The 21,253-nt window shown below is 50.9% G+C and overlaps 1 protein-coding gene across 1 annotated transcript in view; it reads right to left on the bottom strand.

Moving 5' to 3' along the window:
* GRIN2D (glutamate ionotropic receptor NMDA type subunit 2D) overlaps nt 1–21,253 on the bottom strand; it is a 49,152-nt gene continuing 27,899 nt past the window's right edge. The window contains exons 10-12 of the mRNA XM_030941569.1: nt 2,978–3,165; nt 2,552–2,784; nt 1–2,333 (exon numbers count right to left, since the gene is read on the bottom strand). Of these exons, the coding sequence (XP_030797429.1) occupies nt 996–2,333; nt 2,552–2,784; nt 2,978–3,165 (1,759 nt within the window). The 3' untranslated portion in view covers nt 1–995. The remainder of the gene's footprint in view (nt 2,334–2,551; nt 2,785–2,977; nt 3,166–21,253) is intronic.

Below are 21,253 nucleotides of genomic sequence, written 5' to 3'. Positions count from 1 at the left end.
TGAGGAGGCATAAAAACATGGTTTATTCCAAACACTGCAATGTGGAATAAGAGAGTGGGAAGGGAGTTTGGTGGAGGAGTATGGACTCCCAGACCCTCCCCTCCGCAACCCAGCCCCAGACCCGGCTGGAGATCTGGGAAGAGGAGGTTTTTTGGAGGTCTGCTGGGTCATCACTGAAGGGTCGCAAATAAGGGTTGGATTTGGAGAGGATATGGTTGGTGACAAGTGGGGTGTCGGGAGGTGCGGCAGGGTGGGAAGTTTTGGCTTCAGGGAGGTTGGGTTCATCGCGGTGCAAGGGAAGGCGGGGCTTCCGTTGGGGACGTGTCCTAGGTCAGAGTAGGGAAAAGCGACCGAGGGTGGAAGAGGAGGAGGGGGTGTCACGGTTTGATGTCAAGGGTTACAGTCTGGTCGGGGTACAGTCTGGGGTTCGGGTCACAGTTTGGGGTCAGGGGTCACAGTCTGGAGTCGGATGACCATTTTAGGAGTCGGATGTCACAGTCTGGGTCAGGGGTTTCTGTGTGGCGGGGCCAAGGTCTGGGGTCACAGTTTGGCGAACGCTTCTCACAGTTTGGAGTCCCAATGAATGAAAGGTTAAAAACGGGCTTCCCCGGAGGCGTGGCTGGGGCCGGGGAGCTGCACAGTGATGTGGGGGCCACGGCCCCGGGCGTGGAGGTGGGACGCGAGAGTGGCGTGACCCCCCCCACCTCCCACCCCATCTGGTGACGTTAAAAAGCCCTTGTCGGGTTTAAAAAAAAGTCCGGTGGGCTCCAAGGCCCCCGCCCCCTCGTTCTCAGCCTGGGTGATAATTGGGGGGACCAAATCCTCTCCGGCTTGCGGTTCCTCCAGAACCAGGGGGCGCAGGACGCTGCTCCAGGCGGGGTCCAGCCAGTTCCACTGCTTTCCTTCCCAACCCACGCGGGTCCTGTCCACTGCGGGCGCCCCCTCGGGCCGTGGCCTGCGCTGACCAAGGGGGCGGTGGGGCCCCCGGGGCCGCGTCATACCTCGGACTCGAGGCTGGAGAAGTGCGCCGAGCCCCTGCGGGTGCCCAGGTCCCCGCCCCGGTGTCTCCGGTGGGAAGCTGTGGGCAGCGGCGGCCCCCAGTGAGCGGCGTGCGGGCACCTGCGAGCGTGGCGGGAGGGCCCGGTAAGCCTGCGCGCAGGGGCGGCGCGAGGGCACGAGCTGAGGTCCTCAAGCGAGCGCGAGGTGGGCGCGGGCGGCGGGAGGTCCCAGCCCCCAGCGGCGCGCCGGTGCCGGTGGTGGTGGGGCGCGGCAGCGGCAGGCGTGCGGTGCGAGGCCCGCGGGCGGTGCGGGTGTGACCGCGGGCACCCGCAGCGGGCACGGCGTCGGGGCAGAGGCCCGGCGGCCCAGGGTGGAGGCGGCGGCGCCCACCAGCCGCCGTCCAGGCCATCGTGCGAGCAGCTGAGATGGCGCGGCGGCGGCAGCAGCTCCAGGCTGGCGCAGTGGCGACAGTGCCAGGCGGCCGGACCGCTGCGCGGGGGCAGGTAGTCCCAGCTCCCGGCGCGCCAGCCCCCGAGCTTGTCGACCGACCAGTAGCGGCCGGGCGGCGGCCCGAGGCGCTCGGCGTACGGGTAGGGAAAGTCGGCGAACCACCAGGGCTCCAGGCCGCCCAGCGACGCGCCACCCAGGCTCTCCGAGTCCTCCGAGTCCGACGGCGACGGCTCGAGGTCGAGGTAAGGGCATGGGGGCGGCGCGGCCCGGCACGGGGGTGGAGCGGCCGGGGCTCCTCCGCCCGCGCCCCCCGCGCCCCCCGCGCCGCCCGCGCCCGGCCCCAGCAGGGGTTGGCTCTCGGGGTCCGAGCGCGGCCACCGCGCGGGCGCCGGCGGGCTCTCGTCCTCGAAGGCCAGGCGGCAGAGTGGCGGCCCGACGGCGGTGGCCGCGGCGGCGGGGGGCGCGGGCGGCGACGGGAAGCCGGGGAAGGCGCCGGCGGGGGGCTCGGCCGGCTCCTTGTCGCGTACGATGGCGAAGTAGGAGGGCGGCGGCTTCTGCGGGGGCTGAGCGGCTGGCGGGGACAGCGGGCGCCCGGCTGCGCCCCGCGGTGCCGCACGCGCCTCGCCCAGGCCCAGGCCCAGGCCCTGCGGCTCGATGGGGCCGTAGTAGCGGTGGAAGCCGTCGGCCAGGCCCGCGCCCCCCGGCGGCCCCGCGCCCTTGGTCCGGCGCCAGCGGTCCACTGCGGCGCGCTCGCGGGGCACGAAAGGTGCGGGCCCGGGCGCCGGCCGCGGCGCGGGGTACGCGGGGCTGGGCAGGGGCTGCGGCGGCGGCGGGGGCTTGGCGGGCGGCGGGGCGGCCTCAGCGCTGCAGCAGCTGTACATGCCCTGCGGGTTCGGGGACAGGACGGGGGTCAGCGCCGGGTGCCCAGGAGGCCTACCTGCCTCCCCTCAGTCTCTCCCTCCTCTCCATTTCCCAGCCTGCGTCTCCCGCTCTCTTCCCCACTATCCACATCTCGACCCACATCTCCATGTCTCTGCCCGGCTTTACCTTTGTCCCCTGCCCCCGCCATCTCCCCTTCTTTGCCTCCCTCTCTGCCCCGTACCCTGGAGAAGGCCAGCAGGAAGTCCATGCGGTGGGTGGGCCCCAGGCAATGCCGCAGGCGCCAGTACACCAGGTGCTCCCAGGCGAAGACCAGCAGGGACAGGCCCATGGCCACCAGGAGCATGTAGAAGACGCCCGCCATGTTGTCGATGTCCAGCTTGCTGCTCATCACCTCGATTTTGTCATTGTGGCAGATCCCGGAGAGCCACAGCCGCTCCAGCATCTCGATCTCATCTGGGGAGGGGCGGTCAAAAGTCACCTGCTATGAGTACCCTCTGAGGACCCTCGTCTGTGATGTGGGAATGTAGGCCCTCAGCCCCTTCCTCCCTCAGACCCTGGTGTCTGGGTCTTTGTCCCTTTCTTCCCCAGAACCCAGGGGCCTCGCCCTCCCGCTCTCCACTGTGGAAATCCCTGCGCGCAGCCGCACCATCCCCCAGGAACTGCAGCAGCGCCAGGTCGATGGGCCGCTTCCAGCGGGAGCCCTTGTGCAGGGCGATGCCATAGCCTGTCGTGGCGAAGACCTTGCCGGAGCCGATGGTGACAAGCTTGCAGCCCTCGTCCTTGCGGGCCATGTAGTTGAGCACCGCGGCGTCGTAGATGAAGGCATCCAGCTTCCTGGAGGGAGGGGGAATGGAGGGCAGGGTCAGTCCCACCTAGATGCCCTCACTGCCAGGCCTGGAACCTCCTCACCTCTAACCTCCAACTGCTCCAAATCCTAACTGGCCCTGAGCTCTTGAGCCAATCATTGCACTTCTCTGTACCTCAGTTTCAACATGAGTAAAATGGGTGTGGCAACAATATCTCCCTTCAGAGTTGTTGCAAAAGTATGTTTTTAAGAGACAGGGTCTTGCTATGTTGTCCAGACTGGACCAGAAATCCTGGGGTCAAGTGATCATCCTATCTCAGCCTCCCCAGGAGCAGGGACTATAGGCAAAGGTTAGATAGTACCTCACGCAAAGGAGGTGTTAGCTGTGACTTTTTTTTTTTTTTTGAGATGGAGTCTCACTCTGTTGCCCAGGCTGGAGGGCAGTGACATGGTCTCGGCTCACTGCAAGCTCCAACTCCCAGATTCACACGATTCTCTGCCTCAGCCTCCAAGTAGCTGGGATTACAAGTGCCCACTACCATGCCCAGCTACTTTTTGCATTTTTAGTAGAGACAGGGTTTCATCATGTTGGCCAGGCTGGTCTTTTTTTTTTTTTTTTTTTTTTTTGAGACGGAGTCTCGCTCTGTCACCCAGGCTGGAGTGCTGTGGCCGGATCTCAGCTCACTGCAAGCTCCGCCTCCCGGGTTCACACCATTCTCCTGCCTCAGCCTCCCGAGTAGCTGGGACTACAGGCGCCCGCCACCTCGCCCGGCTAGTTTTTTGTATTTTTTAGTAGAGACGGGGTTTCACCGTGTTAGCCAGGATGGTCTCCATCTCCTGACCTCGTGATCCGCCCGTCTCGGCCTCCCAAAGTGCTGGGATTACAGGCTTGAGCCACCGCGCCCGGTGCCAGGCTGGTCTTGAACCCTTGTCCTTGTGATCCGCCCATCTTGGCCTCCCAAAGTGCTGGGATTACAGGCATGAGCCATGGCACACGGCCAGAACAGAATGAAATAGTTATTCCTTTAGTCCTCACTGTAGTCCTCCAAAGGAGTCCATTTACTCTTGCATTTTAAAAAAGAGGATTGAGACCAGCCATGGTAGCTCATGGCTATAATCCCAGCACTTTGGGAAGCCAAGGCAGATGGATCACCTGTGAACTCAGGCGTTCCAGACCAGCCTGGCCAACATGGTGAAACCCCATCTCTACTGAAAATACAAAAATGAGCCAAGTGTGGTGGCGGGCACCTGTAAATCCCAGCTACTCAGGAGGTTGAGGCAGAAGAATCGCTTGAACCTGGGAGGCAGAGGTTGCAGTGAGCTATGATCGAGCCACTGCACTCCAGCCTGGGTGACAGAGACAGATGCCATCTCAAAACAAATAAATAGGAGGATTGAGGCTTAGAGGGGAAATGAGGAAAAAAATAATAATGCGAGTGAATGATCACTTATATTGTGCCAGGCATTGTTCTATCTAGTCTAAGAACTCTTTTTTTTTTTTTTTTCCTGAGACAAGGTCTCACTATGTTGCCCAAGCTGAAATGCAGTGGCACCATCATAGCTCACTGCAGCCTTGACCTCTTGGGTTCAACTGATCCTTCTGCCTCAGCCTCCTGAGTAGCTAGGACTACAGGCACACATCACCACACCTGTCTAATTTTTGTATTTTTTGTAGAGACAGGGTTTCTCCATGTTGCCCAGGCTGGGCTCTAACTCCTGGGCTCAAGTGAGCCTCCCGCCTTGGCCACTCAAAGTGCTGGGACTACAGGTGTGAGCCTGTAGGGAGATAACCATTATTTTCAGATGGGAAAACACAGACCCAGACACATACCTTAACTTGCTTGGGTTCTCCCACTAGGCCCTGATTTCTTTCTTTCTTTTTTTTCTTGAGACTGAGTTTCGCTCTTGTCCCCCAGGCTGGAGTGCAGAGGTGTGATCTTGGCTCACTGCAACCTCCAACTCCCAGGTTCAAGTGATTCTCCTGCCTCAGCCACCCAAGTAGCTGGGATTATAGGCATGCACCACCACACATGGCTAGTTTTCTATTTTTAGTAGAGACAGGGTTTGGCCACATTGGCCAGGTTGGTCTTGAACTCCTGACCTCAGTTGATCCACCTGCCTCGGCCTTCCAAAATGCTGGGATTACAGGCATGAGCCACCACACCTGGCCTGGGCCCTGCCCAGGCTGGAGCGCAGTGGTGCAATCTGGGCTTACCACAACCTCCACCTCCCCGGATCAAACAATTCTCCTGTCTCAGCCTCCGGAGTACCTGGGATTACAGGCATGCACCACCACGCCCGGCTAATTCTCTATTTTTAGTGGAGACAGGGTTTCTCCATGTTGGTCAGGCTGGTCTCGAACTCCCAACCTCACGTTATCGGCCCACCTTGGCCCCCCAAAGTGGGTTTCTCCCAAGGTGCTGGGATTATAGGCATGAGCCACCGTGCCCAACCTAGGCCCTGATTTCTAAGACTTGGTGGGAAGAGGGCCAGGACTGTGGAGTTAGTTCTCATGGATGCATTTGTTACGGCACATGCTGCTATCACTCTCATTTACAACTGTTGTCATTTTACATTTATTTCTGTGGTGGTTTGATTCATCTCAACCTTCCCCATGAGACTGCAAGAGCCCCAGGGTCCCAGTTGGTCTCATTCTCATCTGTGACTGGGGCATAGTTCCTGGCACGTAGGATGGGGTTGATAGATATTTGCAGAATAAATGAGTGAATGAATAAATGAATCCACACAGAGGAATAGTGTGTAACTCTTCTGTGGTATCAGATAAATGCTTATAATCTGACAGGTGAGGGTGTATGGGATATATTTTATATATTTTTTAAATATGTATATGTATATTTTTCTTTTATTTTTAGAGATGGGGTCTCACTCTGTTTCCCAGGCTGGTGTCTCAAACTCCGGGGCTCAAGCAATCCTCCTGCCTCAGCCTCCTAAAATGCTGGGATTATAGGCGTGAGCTTTCACACCCAACCTATGGGGTGTATTTTTTAAAAAATTAGGCTGGGTGTGGTGGCTCATGCCTGCAATCCCAACACTTGGGCCACATAGTGATATCCTGCCTCTATAAAAAAGAAAATTAGGCCGGGTGTGGTGGCTCACGCCTGTCATCCCAGCACTTTGGGAGGCCGAGGCGGGAGGATCACGAGGTCAGGAGATCGAGACTATCCTGGCTAACACAGTGAAACCCCGTCTCTACTAAAAATACAAAAAAAATTAGTCGGGCATGGTGGCGGGCACCTGTAGTCCCAGCTACTGGGGAGGCTGAGGCATGAGAATGGTGTGAACCCGGGAGGCGGAGCTTACAGTGAGCCGAGATCGCACCACTGCACTCCAGCCTGGGCGACAGAGCGAGACTCCGTCTCAAAAAAAAAAAAAAAAAAAAAAAAAAAATTAGCCAGGTGTGGTGATGCACCTATATTCCCAGTTACTCAGGAGGCTGAGGCAGGAAGATCCCTTGAGCCCAGGAGTCTGAAGCTGCCTTGAGCTATGATGACACCACTGCACCCCAGCCTAGGTAACAGAGGGATACCCTGTCTCTAAAAACAAAAAAACGAACAAAAAAATTACTCCCAGAATCCTATATAAAATATGAGTTCATATTGGCCGGGCGCAGTGACTCACACCTATAATCCCAGCACTTTGGGAGGCCAAGGCGGGCGGATCATAATGAGGTCAGGAGTTCCACACCAGCCTGGCCAACATGGTGAAACCCCGTCTCTATTAAAAATACAAAAATTGGCCGGGCGCGGTGGCTCAAGTCTGTAATCCCAGCACTTTGGGAGGCCAAGACGGGCGGATCACAAGGTCAGGAGATCGAGACCATCCTGGCTAACACGGTGAAACCCCGTCTCTACTAAAAAATACAAAAAACTAGCTGGGCGAGGTGGCAGGCACCTGTAGTCCCAGCTACTCGGGAGGCTGAGGCAGGAGAATGGTGTAAACCCGGGAGGCAGAGCTTGCAGTGAGCAGAGATCCGGCCACTGCACTCCAGCCTGGGCGACAGAGCGAGACTCCGTCTCAAAAAAAAAAAAAAAAAAAAACAAAAATTAGGCTGGGCGCAGTGGCGGGCACCTATAGTCCCTGCTACCCAGGAGGCTGAGGCAGAATAATTGCTTGAACCAGGGAGGCAGAAGTTGCAGTGAGCTGAGATTACACCACTGTACTCTAGCCTAGGTGACAGAGTGAGACCCTGTCTAAAAGAAAAAAAAAAAAAAGAAGAATATAATTTCATATTTATTGACTTAATGATATTTGTTGTGGGGTAAAATTTTGGTCATCTTAACTGCAGACATTAGACTAGTTCTTAGAGGGAGGTACCTCTCCTTCCCGAGTCCAGCATTATCCAAAAGAACGTGCTCTGATGATGGAATGTTCCCTCTTCGCTGTCCAGCATGACAGCCAAGAGCCACATATGGCTCTCTAGCACCTGAAATGTGACCAGTGTGACAAAGGGGTGGAATTTTTTTTTTTTGAGACAGAGTCTTGCTCTGTCACCCAGCTGGAGTGCAGTGGTACAATCTTGGCTCACTGCAACTTCTGCCTCCCGGGCTCAAGTGATTCTCCTGCCTCAGCCTTCCAAGTAGCTGGGACTGCAGGCGTGCACCACCATGCCCGGCTAATTTTTGTACTTTGAGTGGAGAGAGGGTTTTGCCATGTTGGCCAGGCTGATCTCGAACTCCTGACCTCAGGTGATCTGCCCGCTTCGGTCTTCCAAAGTATTGGGATTACAGGTGTGAGCCTCAGCTCCTGGCCACATTTTATGTAATTTCATTAATTTAAATGGAAGTAAGTATTGTACAGCACAGTTCTGGGAAGCCAAGATAGATAGATAAAGACAATAGATAAAGATAAAGACAGATAAGACAAGCTAGGGCCAAGGGCAGTGGCTCATGCCTGTAATCCCAGTACTTTAGGAGGCTGAGACAGGTGGATCACAAGGCCAGGAGTTCATGACCAGCCTGGCCAAGATGCTGAAACCCCATCTCTACTAAAAACACAAAAATTCGCTGGGCATGGTGGTGCACGCCTGTAATCCCAGCTACTCGGGAGGGTGAGGCAGGAGAATCATTGGAACCCCGGCAGCAGACGTTGCAGTAAACCAAGATCAAGCCATTGCACTGCAGCCTGGGTGACAGAGCAAGACTCCGTCTCAAAAAAAAAAAAAAAAAAAAAAAAAGCATGGCTGGATGCTGAGTTGAAGAGAAACCAAAGGATCTTCCAGGGAATACTTAACCTCCAGTTTTGAGTGGTGAGCCTGTCTATTGATTTAAGTCCTCCTGTGTCCCCAAACCTTCAGAAAAGTCCTGTCCACACACTCACAGGCTCACATATAAATGCTGTGTGTGTGTGTGTGGTTGGTTGCATAGAAATTAGGGGAAAGGACTGAATTAGTCCATACGTGCTAAGTGGGGAAACAGACAGGAAGTGGATTCCCCAAAGTGAATGTCTCTCTAGATGAAGCAAAGACTCGGGGGTGGAGAATGTGAAGCTCTGGAGAATTAGTAGAAACCTGGGGAGGACATTCATCATCCCACTGTTGTAGAATGGGGTTTGAATTAATTTTATATAGATCCTAACAGGGAGTTCCCAGATGACATCTGGAAACATAAGTATAGGTGAGAAAAATACAGCCACTGCCTGCAGGCACTACTACCTCGTAGGCAAACTGTAATTTTTCCCTATGTTTCTCTTAGTTTAGGAAGATGCCTTTGGTGGTGAAAGGTGAATTGCTATTGATGTTTAAGCGGAAAGAACACGTGAAGTTTCTAGAGTTAGGCTGAAGGGGAGGGATGGAGGGGCTGGGACTGGGATAAGATGGAAGGAGTGTCTCCAGGGGTCCTTAGAGGACAATGGGGAGTGGAAGGAGAGACTCAAGTTGTATTTTGGAGAAAGCTAAAAGTCAAGGCTTCCAGGGGTGGAAATATTTGAGAGATTTCAGAAAGGGGAGCTTTAACAGCATTCCCTTTCAATTGTTTGCTCAGTTGTTCTGGGATATACTGTCTCCCTCCCCTCTCACATCCACCCCACCACCCCCTCATGGTCCCTAAATATCTATTCAAACTCAGCCATTCCAGGGGCTCTGGCTCATGCCTGTCATCCCAGCACTTTGGGAGGCTGAGGCAGGAGGACTGCTTGAGTCCAGGAGTTCAAGACCAGCTTGGACAACAAAGGGAGACCCTGTCTCTACAAAAACTTTAAAAATTAACCAGGTTTGGTGGTACACGCCTGTCGTCTCAACTACTTGGGAGGCTGAGGTGGGAGGATTGCTTGAGGGCAGGAGGTTGAGGTTACAGTGAGCTATGATTGTGCCATGCATTCCAACCTGGGTGACAGAGGGAGACCCTGTCTCAAAAACAAAACAAAAAGACCTCAGCCATTTCCTACAGCCTTTGTTTGGGTGTAGGTTTGGGAAAAATTAAAATTCCCTGCATCCGTCCTTTCTTTCTTGTTCGTTCCTACTCCGTCATCAGAGGGATCTTAACATTTGAGTCAGTGCTGTCCCTTTTCAGCTCACCACCCTCCGTTGGCTCCCCTCGTCACTCAGAGTGACTTGGATCACCTTGAGTTTCGAGGCCCTGTGGCACCTGAGACCCCCCATTCCTCCTTACCCGTCTGCCCTCATCTGCCAAGCCCCCCTCATTCTGGCCTGGGAGATGCACCTGGACCTCTCCAGCTCGCTCCCGCCCCAGGGCCTTTGCACTGACTGTTCTGCCTGCTGGAACATTCTTCTCCCAGGTAGCTGCCTGACTCACTCTCTTACCTTGAAACCACCTTTGCAAAATTATGAATGACAGTGAAGGCAGTCAGACCTAACCGACTCCATCTTGCTTCTGGCCCTTAAGCTGTCCGTGCTTATTCCTGGGCATAGGCGAAACTAACTTTGGGAAGGAATTTCGTTCATGGGTTGACTCTGAAACAAAATCGGTAATAGCTCTTTCCTGAAAAGACCCCTTCTTGCCTGAGGACCAGTCTATCTTTGCAGGAGTAACAAATTAGCTACAAGATTAGACATTAAATTTAGGGGTCATGCAGCCTCTGGTTCCCCAGATTGCTCCTGGGGATAACATCACTATTGTAAAACCTGAGATGAGTGCTTGAGATATTTTTTTTTTTTTTTTTTTTTTGAGACGGAGTCTCGCCCTGTCGCCCGGGCTGGAGTGCAGTGGCCGGATCTCAGCTCACTGCAAGCTCCACCTCCCGAGTGCTTGAGATATTCTACAGACCCTACACTGGATGGATGAGCTGACACTATCCAGACTGGTAATCTGGCTTAACCAGTTCTACCATCCTACCCAGGAACAGAAAACAGCAAGAAAACCTCACTTCGACCCCCTGTGATTCCATCTCCAACCTGAGCAATCGGCCCTCCCCACTTCCCAAGCCCCTGCCCACCAAATGATCTTTTCAAAACTCTGATCCCCAAATGCTCAGGGAGACTGATGTGAGTAATAATAAAACGGAGTCTCCCGCACAGCCAGCTTTGCGTGAATTACTCTTTCTCCATTGCAATCCCCCCTGTCTTGATAAATCGCCTCTGTCTAGGCAGCAGGCAAGGTGAACCCACTGGGCAGTTACAACCTCCATCAGGTGTTTGCTCCAAAGACACCTTCCTGAGCACCCCATTTGATACTGCAACCTCCAGCCTCCTGCCCCAGTTTCCCAAATGCATTCACCCTGCCCTATTTTTACCCATAGCATGGATCCCCTTGGAATGCACTATAGAATGTTCTCATTTATTCCGTGCATTGTATGTCTCCCTTCACTGGAATTTAAGTTCCATGAGGCAGGGACTTTGCCCGTCTGATTCACCAGTGTATCCACAGGGTCTAGAACAGTGCCTAGCACACACTAGGTGCTTAATAAGAAATGGCTGAACAGCTGGGCGTGGTGGCTTACGCTTCTAATCCCAGCACTTTGGGAGGCTGCCGGGGGCGAATCTCCTGAGGTCAGGAGTTCATGACCAGCTTGGCCAACATGGCGAAACCCCATCTCTATTAAAAATACAAAAATTAGCCCGGTGTGGTGGCAGGTGCCTATAATCTCAGCTACTCGGGAGGCTGAGGCAGGAGAATTGCTGAACCTAGGATTGCTGACCTGAGGTCAGAAGTTCATGACCAGCCTGGCCAACATGGCAAAACCCCGTCTCTACTAAAAATACAAAAATTAGCCGGGTGTGGTGGCGCACGCCTGTAATCTCAGCTACTCAGGAGGCTGAGGCAGGAGAACTGTTTAAACCTGGGAGGAGGAGTTTGCAGTGAGCTGAGATGGTGCCTGGGCAACAGAGCTAGACTGCGTCTCCAAAACAAAACAAAAAAAGAAGTGGCTGAATGGACACTTAAAGGGAAGACAAGGTGAAGAGACAGGAAGAAGGCAGCTTTTTACAAGCCAAGGAGGAAGGTCTGGAACAGGTCCTCCCACAGCCCTCGAAAGAAGTCATCCGATTTTGACCTTCTAGCCTCTACAACAGTGGGGCGATACATTTCTGTTGTGTAAGCCACTCAGTCTATGGTATTTTGTTATGGCCGCCCTAGCAAATTAATAGAATTGTATATAGAAAATCCCAAAGGATCCACAATAAAAATTATTACGGCTGGCCGGGCGTGGTGGCTCACGCCTGTAATCCCAGCACTTTGGGAAGCCGAGACGGGCAGATCACGAGGTCAGGAGATCGAGACCATCCTGGCTAACATGGTGAAACCCCGTCTCTACTAAAATACAAAAAAAAAATTAGCCGGGCGTGGTGGCGGGCGCCTGTAGTCCCAGCTACTCGGGAGGCTGAGGCAGGAGAATGGCATGAACCCAGGAGGCGGAGCTTGCAGTGAGCCGAGATCGCGCCACTGCACTCCAGCCTGGGTGACAGAGCGAGACTCCATCTCAAAAAAAAAAAAAAAAAATTATTACGGCTAATAGAAGTTCAACAAGGTTGATGAGACAAGAGCAATATACGAAATAAATTATAAAATATACAAAATAAATTATATTCCTGTATACTAGCAGTGAACAATTAAAATGAAATTAAAAGAATTCCAGGCCGGGTGTGGTGGCTTATATGCCTATAATCCCAGCACGTTGGGAGGCCGAGGCCAGCAGATCCCTTGAGTTCAGGAGTTTGAGACCGGCAAAAAAATAGAAATAAAAATAAAATAAAATATTTAGGAATAAATTTAACAAAGAAGTTCAGGTCCGGTGTGGTCACTCAAGCCTGTCATCCCATCACTTTGGGAGGCCAAGGTGGGAGGATCACTTGAGGCCAGGAGTTTGAGACCATCCTGGGCAACATAGTGAGACCATCTGTACAAAAAAAATACAATTAAAATTTTTTTAAAAAAGAAGTTCAAAAGAAAAGAAGTGGGTGGGGCATGGTGCTCACGCCTGTAATCCTAGGAACACTTCGGGGGGCTGAGGTGGGCGGATCACCTGAGGTCAGAAGTTCAAGACCAGACTGGCCAACATGGTGAAACCTAATCTCTATTAAAAATTTAAAAACTAGCTGGGTGTGGTGGCGTGCGCCTGTAATTCCAGCTACTCGGGAGGCTGAGGCAGGAGGACCTCTTGAACCCAGGAGGTGGAGGTTGCAGTGAGCGGAGATCACACCACTGCACTCCAGCCTGGGTGACAGAGCGAGACTGCATCTCAAAAGAAAAGAAAAGAAGTGGCCAAATGAGTAAATTCAGACTGGTCCAAGGGAGGCCTTCCATGGCCCAGACACTGGAGCTGAGAAGTAGGATTCCATTAACACAGAAAAGATGCCAAAAGGGCTTTCTCCGTGGAAAGAGGCAAGATGAGAACAGCGTGTACTGTTAGTCTGCAATGTGTGAGTGTGAATTCATCCATATTTTAATTGATCCAAAAGAAATAAAAACTAATGCTTACATTAGGGCAAGGGGCCTCGGTATTTCCTTTTTTGCCCCTCTTGAGTGAGTGAGAAATTGGACATCTCTCATGGAATGGGCACCAAGAACTGGCTGGGAGGAGAAGCTGTGTTTCTCTATTTCCTTTTAGGACGTGCATTTCCTTTCTCCCCCTGCGGCGTTGCTTGCCCGCAGCGGTAGGGTAAGCCCACGTTTGGCCGGCCAGCTGGCCAGAGCCCTGGGAGCTGCCTCTCCCTTGTGCCTCACTGTAAAGATGGAATTTTCTAGTGCTGTCCTCTATGGCAACCACTAGCTTGCCACATATGGCTATTTGCATTTAAATTTTATTTATTTATTTATTTATTTATGTTTTATTTTTTATTTTTGAGATAGAGTTTTGCTCTCATTGCCCAGGCTGGAGTGTAATGTCCTGGTCTCAGCTCACTGCAACCTCCACCTCCCAGGTTCAAGCGATTCTGCCTCAGCCTCCCGAGTAGCTGGGATTACAGGTGCCTGCCACCACACCCGGCTAATTTTTGTATTTTTAGTAGTGATGGGGTTTCACCATGTTGGTCAGGCTGGTCTCGAACTCCTGACCTCAGGCAATCCACCCTCTTCGTCCTCCCAAAGTGCTGGGATTACAGGTGTGAGCCACTGCGCCTGGCCTTTAATTAGGCGTGGTGGCTCACACCTGTAATCCCAGCACTTTGGGAGGCCAAGGTGGGTGGATCATTTGAGGTCAGGAGTTCAAGACCAGCCTGACCAACAGGCTGACCCCCAAGGCTGCCGTGAGCTATGATTGCCTCACTGCACTCCAGAGTGAGACCCTGTCTCTAAACATAAATAAATAGATAAATAAATAAATAAACAAACAGAAATGAAGGAGAGGGAGATATTGTACATAAAAGAATTTAAGAAAATTCAAGAAATTTTCTCAGAACAAATGACATGAAGATACAATTGCAAGACCCAGCAATGAAAACAGATCAATGGCCACATGCAGCAGCTCACGCCTGTAATCCCAGCATTTTGGGAAGCCAAGGCAGGAGGATCGCTTGAGCCCAGGAGTTCAAGACCAGCCTGGAAAACATAGTGAGAACCTGTCTCAAAAAAAAAAAAAAAAAAGAAAGAAAGAAAGAAAAGAAAAGAAAGAGAAAAGAAAGGAAAACAGGCCGGGCACAGTGGCACACACCTATAATCCCAGCACTTTGGGAGGCTGGGGTGGGTGGATCACCTGAGGTCAGAAGTTTGCAACCAGCCTGACTAACATGGTGAAACCCTGTCTCTACTAAATACAAAGAAATTAACTGGGCATGGTGCCACATGCTTGTAATTGGAGCTACTTGGGAGGCTGAGACAGGAGAATTGCTTGTACCTAGGAGGCAGAGGTTGCAGTGAGCCGAGATCACCCCATTGCACTCCAGCCTTGGCAACAAGAGTGAAACTCTGTCTAAAAACAAAAACAAAAAAACCAGATCAAGGCATGTCACTGATAAATGTCAGTCCACCAAGGACAAGGAAAAGAAACAACAGGTTACATACAAAGGCATAGGAATAAGAATGACCTTGGATTTCTCTATAGTAGCACTGGATATTAGAAAACAATAGAGTGACTCTTCCAAATTCTGAAGGAAAATGAGCTCTAATCCAGAATTCTATACCCAGCCAGACTGTCCATCAAGTACAAGGACAGAAAAAAGACTTTTCAGATTTGCGATGTCTCCAGAAATATACCCGCTATGTGCCTCTGTCAGGAAGCTCAAAAGAACAAGGAAGCAAAACTCAGAAAGAGTTAGAATTTGTGCTACAACAGGATCCAAACCAGAGATGAAGGGACGAAGGTGAAATGTGATCCCAAGATGGCGGCTGTGCCCCAGGCTGGAGCAGGCTATAAGGCCACAAGAGCAACTTCTTCAATAAGATGAAATTGACAAGGCCAGGCACAGTGGCTCACACCTGTAATCCCAGCTCTTGGGAGGCTGAGGCAGGCAGATCACTTGAGGCCAGGAATTTGAGACCAACCTGTTCAATATGGCGAAACCCCACTCTACAAAAAAATATAAAAATTAGCTGGGCGTGGTGCTGCATAACTGTAATCCCAGCTATTTGGGAGGCTGAGGCATGAGAATTGCTTGAACCCAGGAGGCAGAGGCTGCAGTTAGCCGAGATCGTGCCACTGTGCTCCAGCCTGGGTGACAGAGTGAGACCCTGTCTCAAAAAAAAAAAAAAAAAGAAATTAACAGAGTGTCTGATACTTCTAACATATTAAGTATATTAAGATACTTCTGAACATATTAAGAGATTTAGACAGTTAACAGATAATTTGGGTTTGAATTAGTTAACCACAAAGAAAACTCAGCCATGAAGCAACTGAAAAAAAGAAAGAAAATGAAAAAAGACAAAAAGACAGTTACTAACTCAAGAAAAATAGACCAGGCAGCCGGGCACAGTGGCTCACGCCTATAATCCCAGCATTTTGGGAGGCCAAGGCGGGCGGATCACGAGGTCAGGAGATCGAGACCATCCTGGCTAACACGGTGAAACCACGTCTCCACTAAAAATACAAAAATTGTCCGGGCATGGTGGCAGGTGCCTGTAGTCCCAGCTACTCTGGAGGCTGAGGCAAGAGAATGGCCTGAGCCCGGGAGGTGGAGCTTGCAGTGAGCGGAGATCATGCCACTGTGCTACAGCCTGGGAGACAGAGCGAGACTCCGTCTCAAAAAAACAAAAGAAAGAAAAAGAAAAATAGACCAGGCATGGTGGCTCACACCTGTAATCCCAACACTGGGAGCCTGAGGTGGGCAGATCCCTTGAGCTCAGGAGTTTGAGACCAGCCTGGCCAACATGGTGAAACCCCATCTTGGCTGGGCAAATATGGCTCATGCCTGTAATCCCAGCACTTTGGGAGGTGAGGCAGGCCGATCACTTGAGGTCAGGAGTTTGAGACCAGCCTGGTCAGCATGGTGAAACCCCACCTCTACTAAAAATACCAAAATTAGCTGGGTGCAGTGGCATACGCCTGTAGTCCCAGCTAATCGGGAGGCTGAGGCAGGAGAATCACTTGAACCTGGAAGGCGGAGATTGCGGTAAGCCGAGATCATGCCACTGCACTCCAGCCTGGGCGACATATTGAGACCCTGTCTCAAGAAAAAAAAGAAGAAAGAAAAACAAAGAATTGTGTAGGAGAGGAAAGTAATCATGGTTTACTACTGTGGCAGCTGTGAGAGCATTTACATAGTCATAACATGTAAACACTGAATATTCATCTAGTCAGAGTCACAATGTGGGAGGTTGAATTGATTTAAATAAGAGTATGAGTATGTCCTCCATAGTGAGAAGCGGATGGAAAATGCCTAAAATTGAAAAATCAAGAGGTAGTCATACAAACATGGTATTTAGAGATAGGGAGATAAATCGCAAAATGACACAATAAACGAAGTGAAGGTAGATTCTTTTGGGGTGAGAGAAATGGAGGGTGCCATTTTTTTCCTTAAAGAGAAAATTCTTGCCAGGCACGGTGGCTCGTGCCTGTAATCCTGGTGCTTTGGGAGGCTGAGGCAGGAGGATCACTTGAGCCCAGGAGTTCAAGATCAGCCTAAGCAACATAGTGAGAACCTCGTCTCTACACACACACACACACACACACACACACAGACACAAATTTAAAAATTAAAATTAGGCCGGGCCTGGTGGCTCGTGTCTGTATTCCCAGCACTTTGGGAGGCCAAGGTGGTCAGATTACCTAAGGTCAGGAGTTTGAGACCAGCCTGGCCAACATGGCGAAACCGTGTGTCTACTGAAAATACAAAAGTTAGCTGGGCGTGGTGGCAGCTCCTGTAATCCCACCTACTCAGGAGGCTGAGGCAGGAGAATCGCTTGAACCCAGGAGGCAGAGGTTGCAGTGAGCCAAGATTGCACCACTGCACTCCAGCCTGGGTGACAAAGCAAGACTCCATGTCAATAAAATAAAATAAAATAAATCAGATGTGGGGGTGCACACCTGGAGTCCCAGCTGCTTGAGAGGCTGAGGCGGGAGGATCGCTTGAGCCCAGGAGCTTGAGGCCGCAGTGAGCTATGATTGTGCCACTGCACTCCAGCCTGGGTGACAGAGTGCGACCTTGACTCCAAAACCAAACTAAACTAAACTAAAATTCTTGTATTTGACTCTCCAAACTATGTGGATGGAGAACTCTGATAAATATAGAACTAAAAATTAGAAAAAAAAAAAAGTAACAAGGGATACTGGGGAAAAAGAATTCAGCAGAAGCAGGAAATCAGAGCAAGAGGTGACAATGAGAAACACAGGGGTGTCCTTTGTGAATCATGGAGCTTCCAGGGAGGGGACAAAAGGAGTGATTCTGGGTTGCTCAGGACACATGTGAGGCAATATAGCCTAGTGGTGAGAACCTGGGCTGTAGAACTGGGCTGTCAGGGTTCAAGTCCTAGTTCTGCCACTTAGCAGATGCAGGAAGCTTGCTGTTCCTCATGTTTCCAATAATACCCACCTTAGATTTTTATGAGATCTTAAGGGTTTAGTTGTGTTCCCTCCCCCAAATTCACAAATTGAAGTCCTAGCCTCCAGTACTTCAGAATGCGACCTTATTTGTAGACAGGGCCTCTACAGAGGGAATCCAGTTAAAATGAGATCATTAGGTTGGGTTCTAGTCCAGTATGACTAGTGTCCTTATAAAAAGGGGAACTTGGGCCGGTCGTGGTGGCTCATGCCTGTAATCCAAGCACTTTGGGAGGCTGTGGCAGGCAGATCACCTGAGGTCAGGAGTTCGAGACCAGCCTGGCCAACGTAGTGAAAACCCATCTCTGCTAAAAATACAAAAATTACCTGGGCGTGGTGGCGGGTGCCTGTAATCCCAGCTACTGGGGAGGCTGAGGCAGAAGAATCGCTCGAACCCGGGAGGCGGAGCTTGCAGTGAGCCGAGATTACGCCACTGCACTCCAGCCTGGGCGACAGAGAGAGACTCTGTCTCAAAAAAAAAAAAAACAGAATGTTCATAATGACCAAATACTGGCAATAACCTGAATGTCCACCAGCAGTAGAATGAAAGAATTATGGTACATTTATATAATTGTATACTCAATGATATTCAGCAATGAAGGAACAATCTGGTGATAACATTAAGGAAAATAAGCCAGACAGAAAGGTATTGTATGCACTGTTTGACTCCGTTTAGAGGATGTTCGAAATCAGGCGAAACTAATTATGTGATATTCTATGGCGACTGGAGGGGCAGGAGAAGCTTTATGAGAAGCTGGGAAATATCTCAGTCTGGACCTGGTCACATGGTTGTCTATGAATGTATAAATAATGAATTACATGCTTTTTGTGCCTCACTGTACCTCACTGTATCTATGTATGTATCTCAATAAAAAAAAAAAGATGAAAAATATCTATAAAAAGACACGGGATGAGGTCTCAGCTATTTTTACTTCTTAAAGGCTGGTGATGTGGCTGACATTTGTATGGGGAAAAAAAATACAGGTATCCTGCTTTCTCTGAACTCAAGGCGGGGACAGATTTAGGTTCATTTTGAGAGATGGGGCTGGTCTCTCTTGCTAGTCACATTCTCACCACTTGCTATCCAAAACTTGGGAACCAAGTAGATTCAGAAAGTGGCATCAGCTGGGTATGGTGGCTGACACCTGTAATCCCAGCACTTTGGGAGGCCGAAGCAGGTGGATCACTTAAGGTTAGGAGTTCAAGACCAGCCTGGCCAACATGGTGAAATCCCATGTCTAAGAAAAATACAAAAATTAGCTGGGGGTGGTGGTATATGCCTGTAATCCCAGATACTCAGGAGGCTGAGGCAGGAGAATCGCTTGAACCCGGGAAGCAGAGGTTGCAGTGAGCTGAGACTGCATCACTGCACTCCAGCCTGGGCGACAGAGCGAGACTCCATCTCGTGGGATTTCCCCCGCTCCCCACTGAGAGTCTCTGAATTCTTGCTCTCCAACTGCAAGGACTGAGTAAGCTGGCAGTGTGAGGTATCCCTGAAGGGGTAAAAGAGGAAAGTGATTCTGTTTGCAGCCATCCCTGCCTTCTGAGGAAGGTACAAGTGAAGTAGGGGTGGGAGGTGGCAGCCTGGAAAGGCACCCTGCTTTGCCTGAGAGAGAGAGAGAGAGAGAGAGAGAGAGAGAGAGAATCTGGAATTCTCAGGGTCCTTCCTGGAGGGAAGGGCTGGGGAGGAATAAAACGGAAGAAGCGGGAAGAGGGAGGGATGAGTCAGCAGGCTGGCTGGGGAGAATGCTGTGAGTAAGGAAGGGAAAAAGTCCCAGGGTCCTGGGGTGCGGCCAGCACCCTTTTATGTTTTCTATTCATTTCGTTCACTAGGAAACTTTTTGCATTTGGGTGATGTTGACCTGGGTGGTCCAGTGTGGCAGTGACACGCCACTAGGGCTATGGATCACCTGAAATGTGGCCACTCTGAACCGAGATGTATTGTGAGTGTAAAATGCCACTGATTTCAAAGACAGCATGTGGGGAAAAAAAATTATGCAAACGGTCTCAACCATGTTTATACTGATTACGTGTCAAAATAATATTTTGGACATAGGTAAAATATATTATTAAAAGTAATTTCCGGCCAGGCGCGGTGGCTCACGCCTGTAATCCCAGCACTTTGGGAGGCCGAGGCAGGCAGATCACGAGATCAGGAGATGGAGACCGTCCTGGCTAACATGGTTTCACCTGGGCAACAGATCGAGACTCCATCTCAAAAAAAAAAAAAGTAATTGCACCGACTTTTTATTGTTGTTGAGACGAAGTCTCGTTTTGTCGCCCAGGCTGGAGTACAGTGGCCCGATCTCTGCTCATTACAACCTCCGCCTACTGGGTTCAAGCAATTCTCCTGCTTCAGCCTCCCGAGTAGCTGGGATTACAAGCACCCGCCACCATGCCCAGCTAATTTTTGTATTTTTAGTAGAGACCGGGTTTCACCGTATTGGTCAGGTTGGTCTCGAACTCCTGACCTCAAGTGATCCACCTGCCTTGGCCTCCCAAAGTACTGGGATTACAGGTGTGAGCCACCTAGCCCGGCTTCACCTGCTTCTTCTTCTTCTTTTTTTTTTTTGAGACTGAGTCTTACTCTGTCACTCAGGCTGGAGTGCAGTGGTGTGATCACGGCACACTAATCAACCTCTGCCTCCTGGGTTCAAGCAATTCTCCTGCCTCAGCCTCCTGATTAGCTGGGATTATAGGCACGCGCCACCACAGCAGGGCTAATTTTTGTATTTTTAGTAGAGACAGGGTTTCACCATGTTGGCCAAGCTGGTCTTGAACTCCTGACCTCAGGTGATATTCCCGCCTCGGCCTCACAAAGTGCTGGGATTACAGGCGTGAGCCACCGTGCCCGGCCACCTGCTTCTTTTTAGGTCTTTTTATGTGGCCACTAAAAACTTAGAATTACACTTCAACGCATGCCGCATTCATTCTACGGGACAGTGCTGTTCCCAGTCTTCAGTCCACAGCCCCGCTTACCGCCAGTGGGGGTTTATGTGAGGGTTAAGGGAGGGGTGGGTTCCAATTCTGGTAAATAGGCCCTGGAACTGGGAAGACAAACTGTGGCCAGTGAGATGGTCCAGAAAGTGAATTAAATCCTGCAAAAAGGAGCTAGAAGCCAGGGTGACCGCGAGAAGCCCAGGAATTTGCAGAATTCTCAGGAAGAGGGGTTGGAGCCAACGTCATCTAGATCCAGGGCATGAAGACCCTGAATGACATCAGGGTGAAGGGAAGCAAAGGAGAGATGACAAAGGGAAAAAAGTACAAGTGAGAGAAAGAAGAGAAGGAGGAAGAGGAAGAAAGGAACAAGAGGAGAAGAAGGCAAGGAGGGAAGAAAAATAACAGAAAATATTTTAAAAATACAGTTTTAGTTCTACAGTCTGTTATGACAGCCACTAGCCAGATGTAGTTATTGAGCTCTTGAAATACACTGAGTTCGAACTGACATGTGCCATGAGGCTATACACTGGATCCCCCGCCAAAAAGTACCAATTAAAACATAAAATATCTTATTAATTTTTATATTGATTGCATGTCAAAATAACGTTTTGGAACATAAAATAAATTTTGAGGCCAGGTGTAGTAGCTCAAACCTGTAATCCCAGCACTTTGGGAGGCCAAGATGGGCAGATCACCTGAGGTCAGGTGTTCGAGACCAGCCTGACCAACATGGTGAAACCCCATCTCTATTAAAAATACAAAAAAAAAATTATACAGAAAGCAATAAAGTGACAG

This window comes from Rhinopithecus roxellana, chromosome 12 (genome assembly GCF_007565055.1).
Source record: "Rhinopithecus roxellana isolate Shanxi Qingling chromosome 12, ASM756505v1, whole genome shotgun sequence".
Taxonomy (NCBI): Eukaryota; Metazoa; Chordata; class Mammalia; order Primates; family Cercopithecidae; genus Rhinopithecus; species Rhinopithecus roxellana.
The sequence above is the reverse complement of the archived record's forward strand: the minus strand, read 5'-3'. Positions and strand labels throughout refer to the sequence as shown.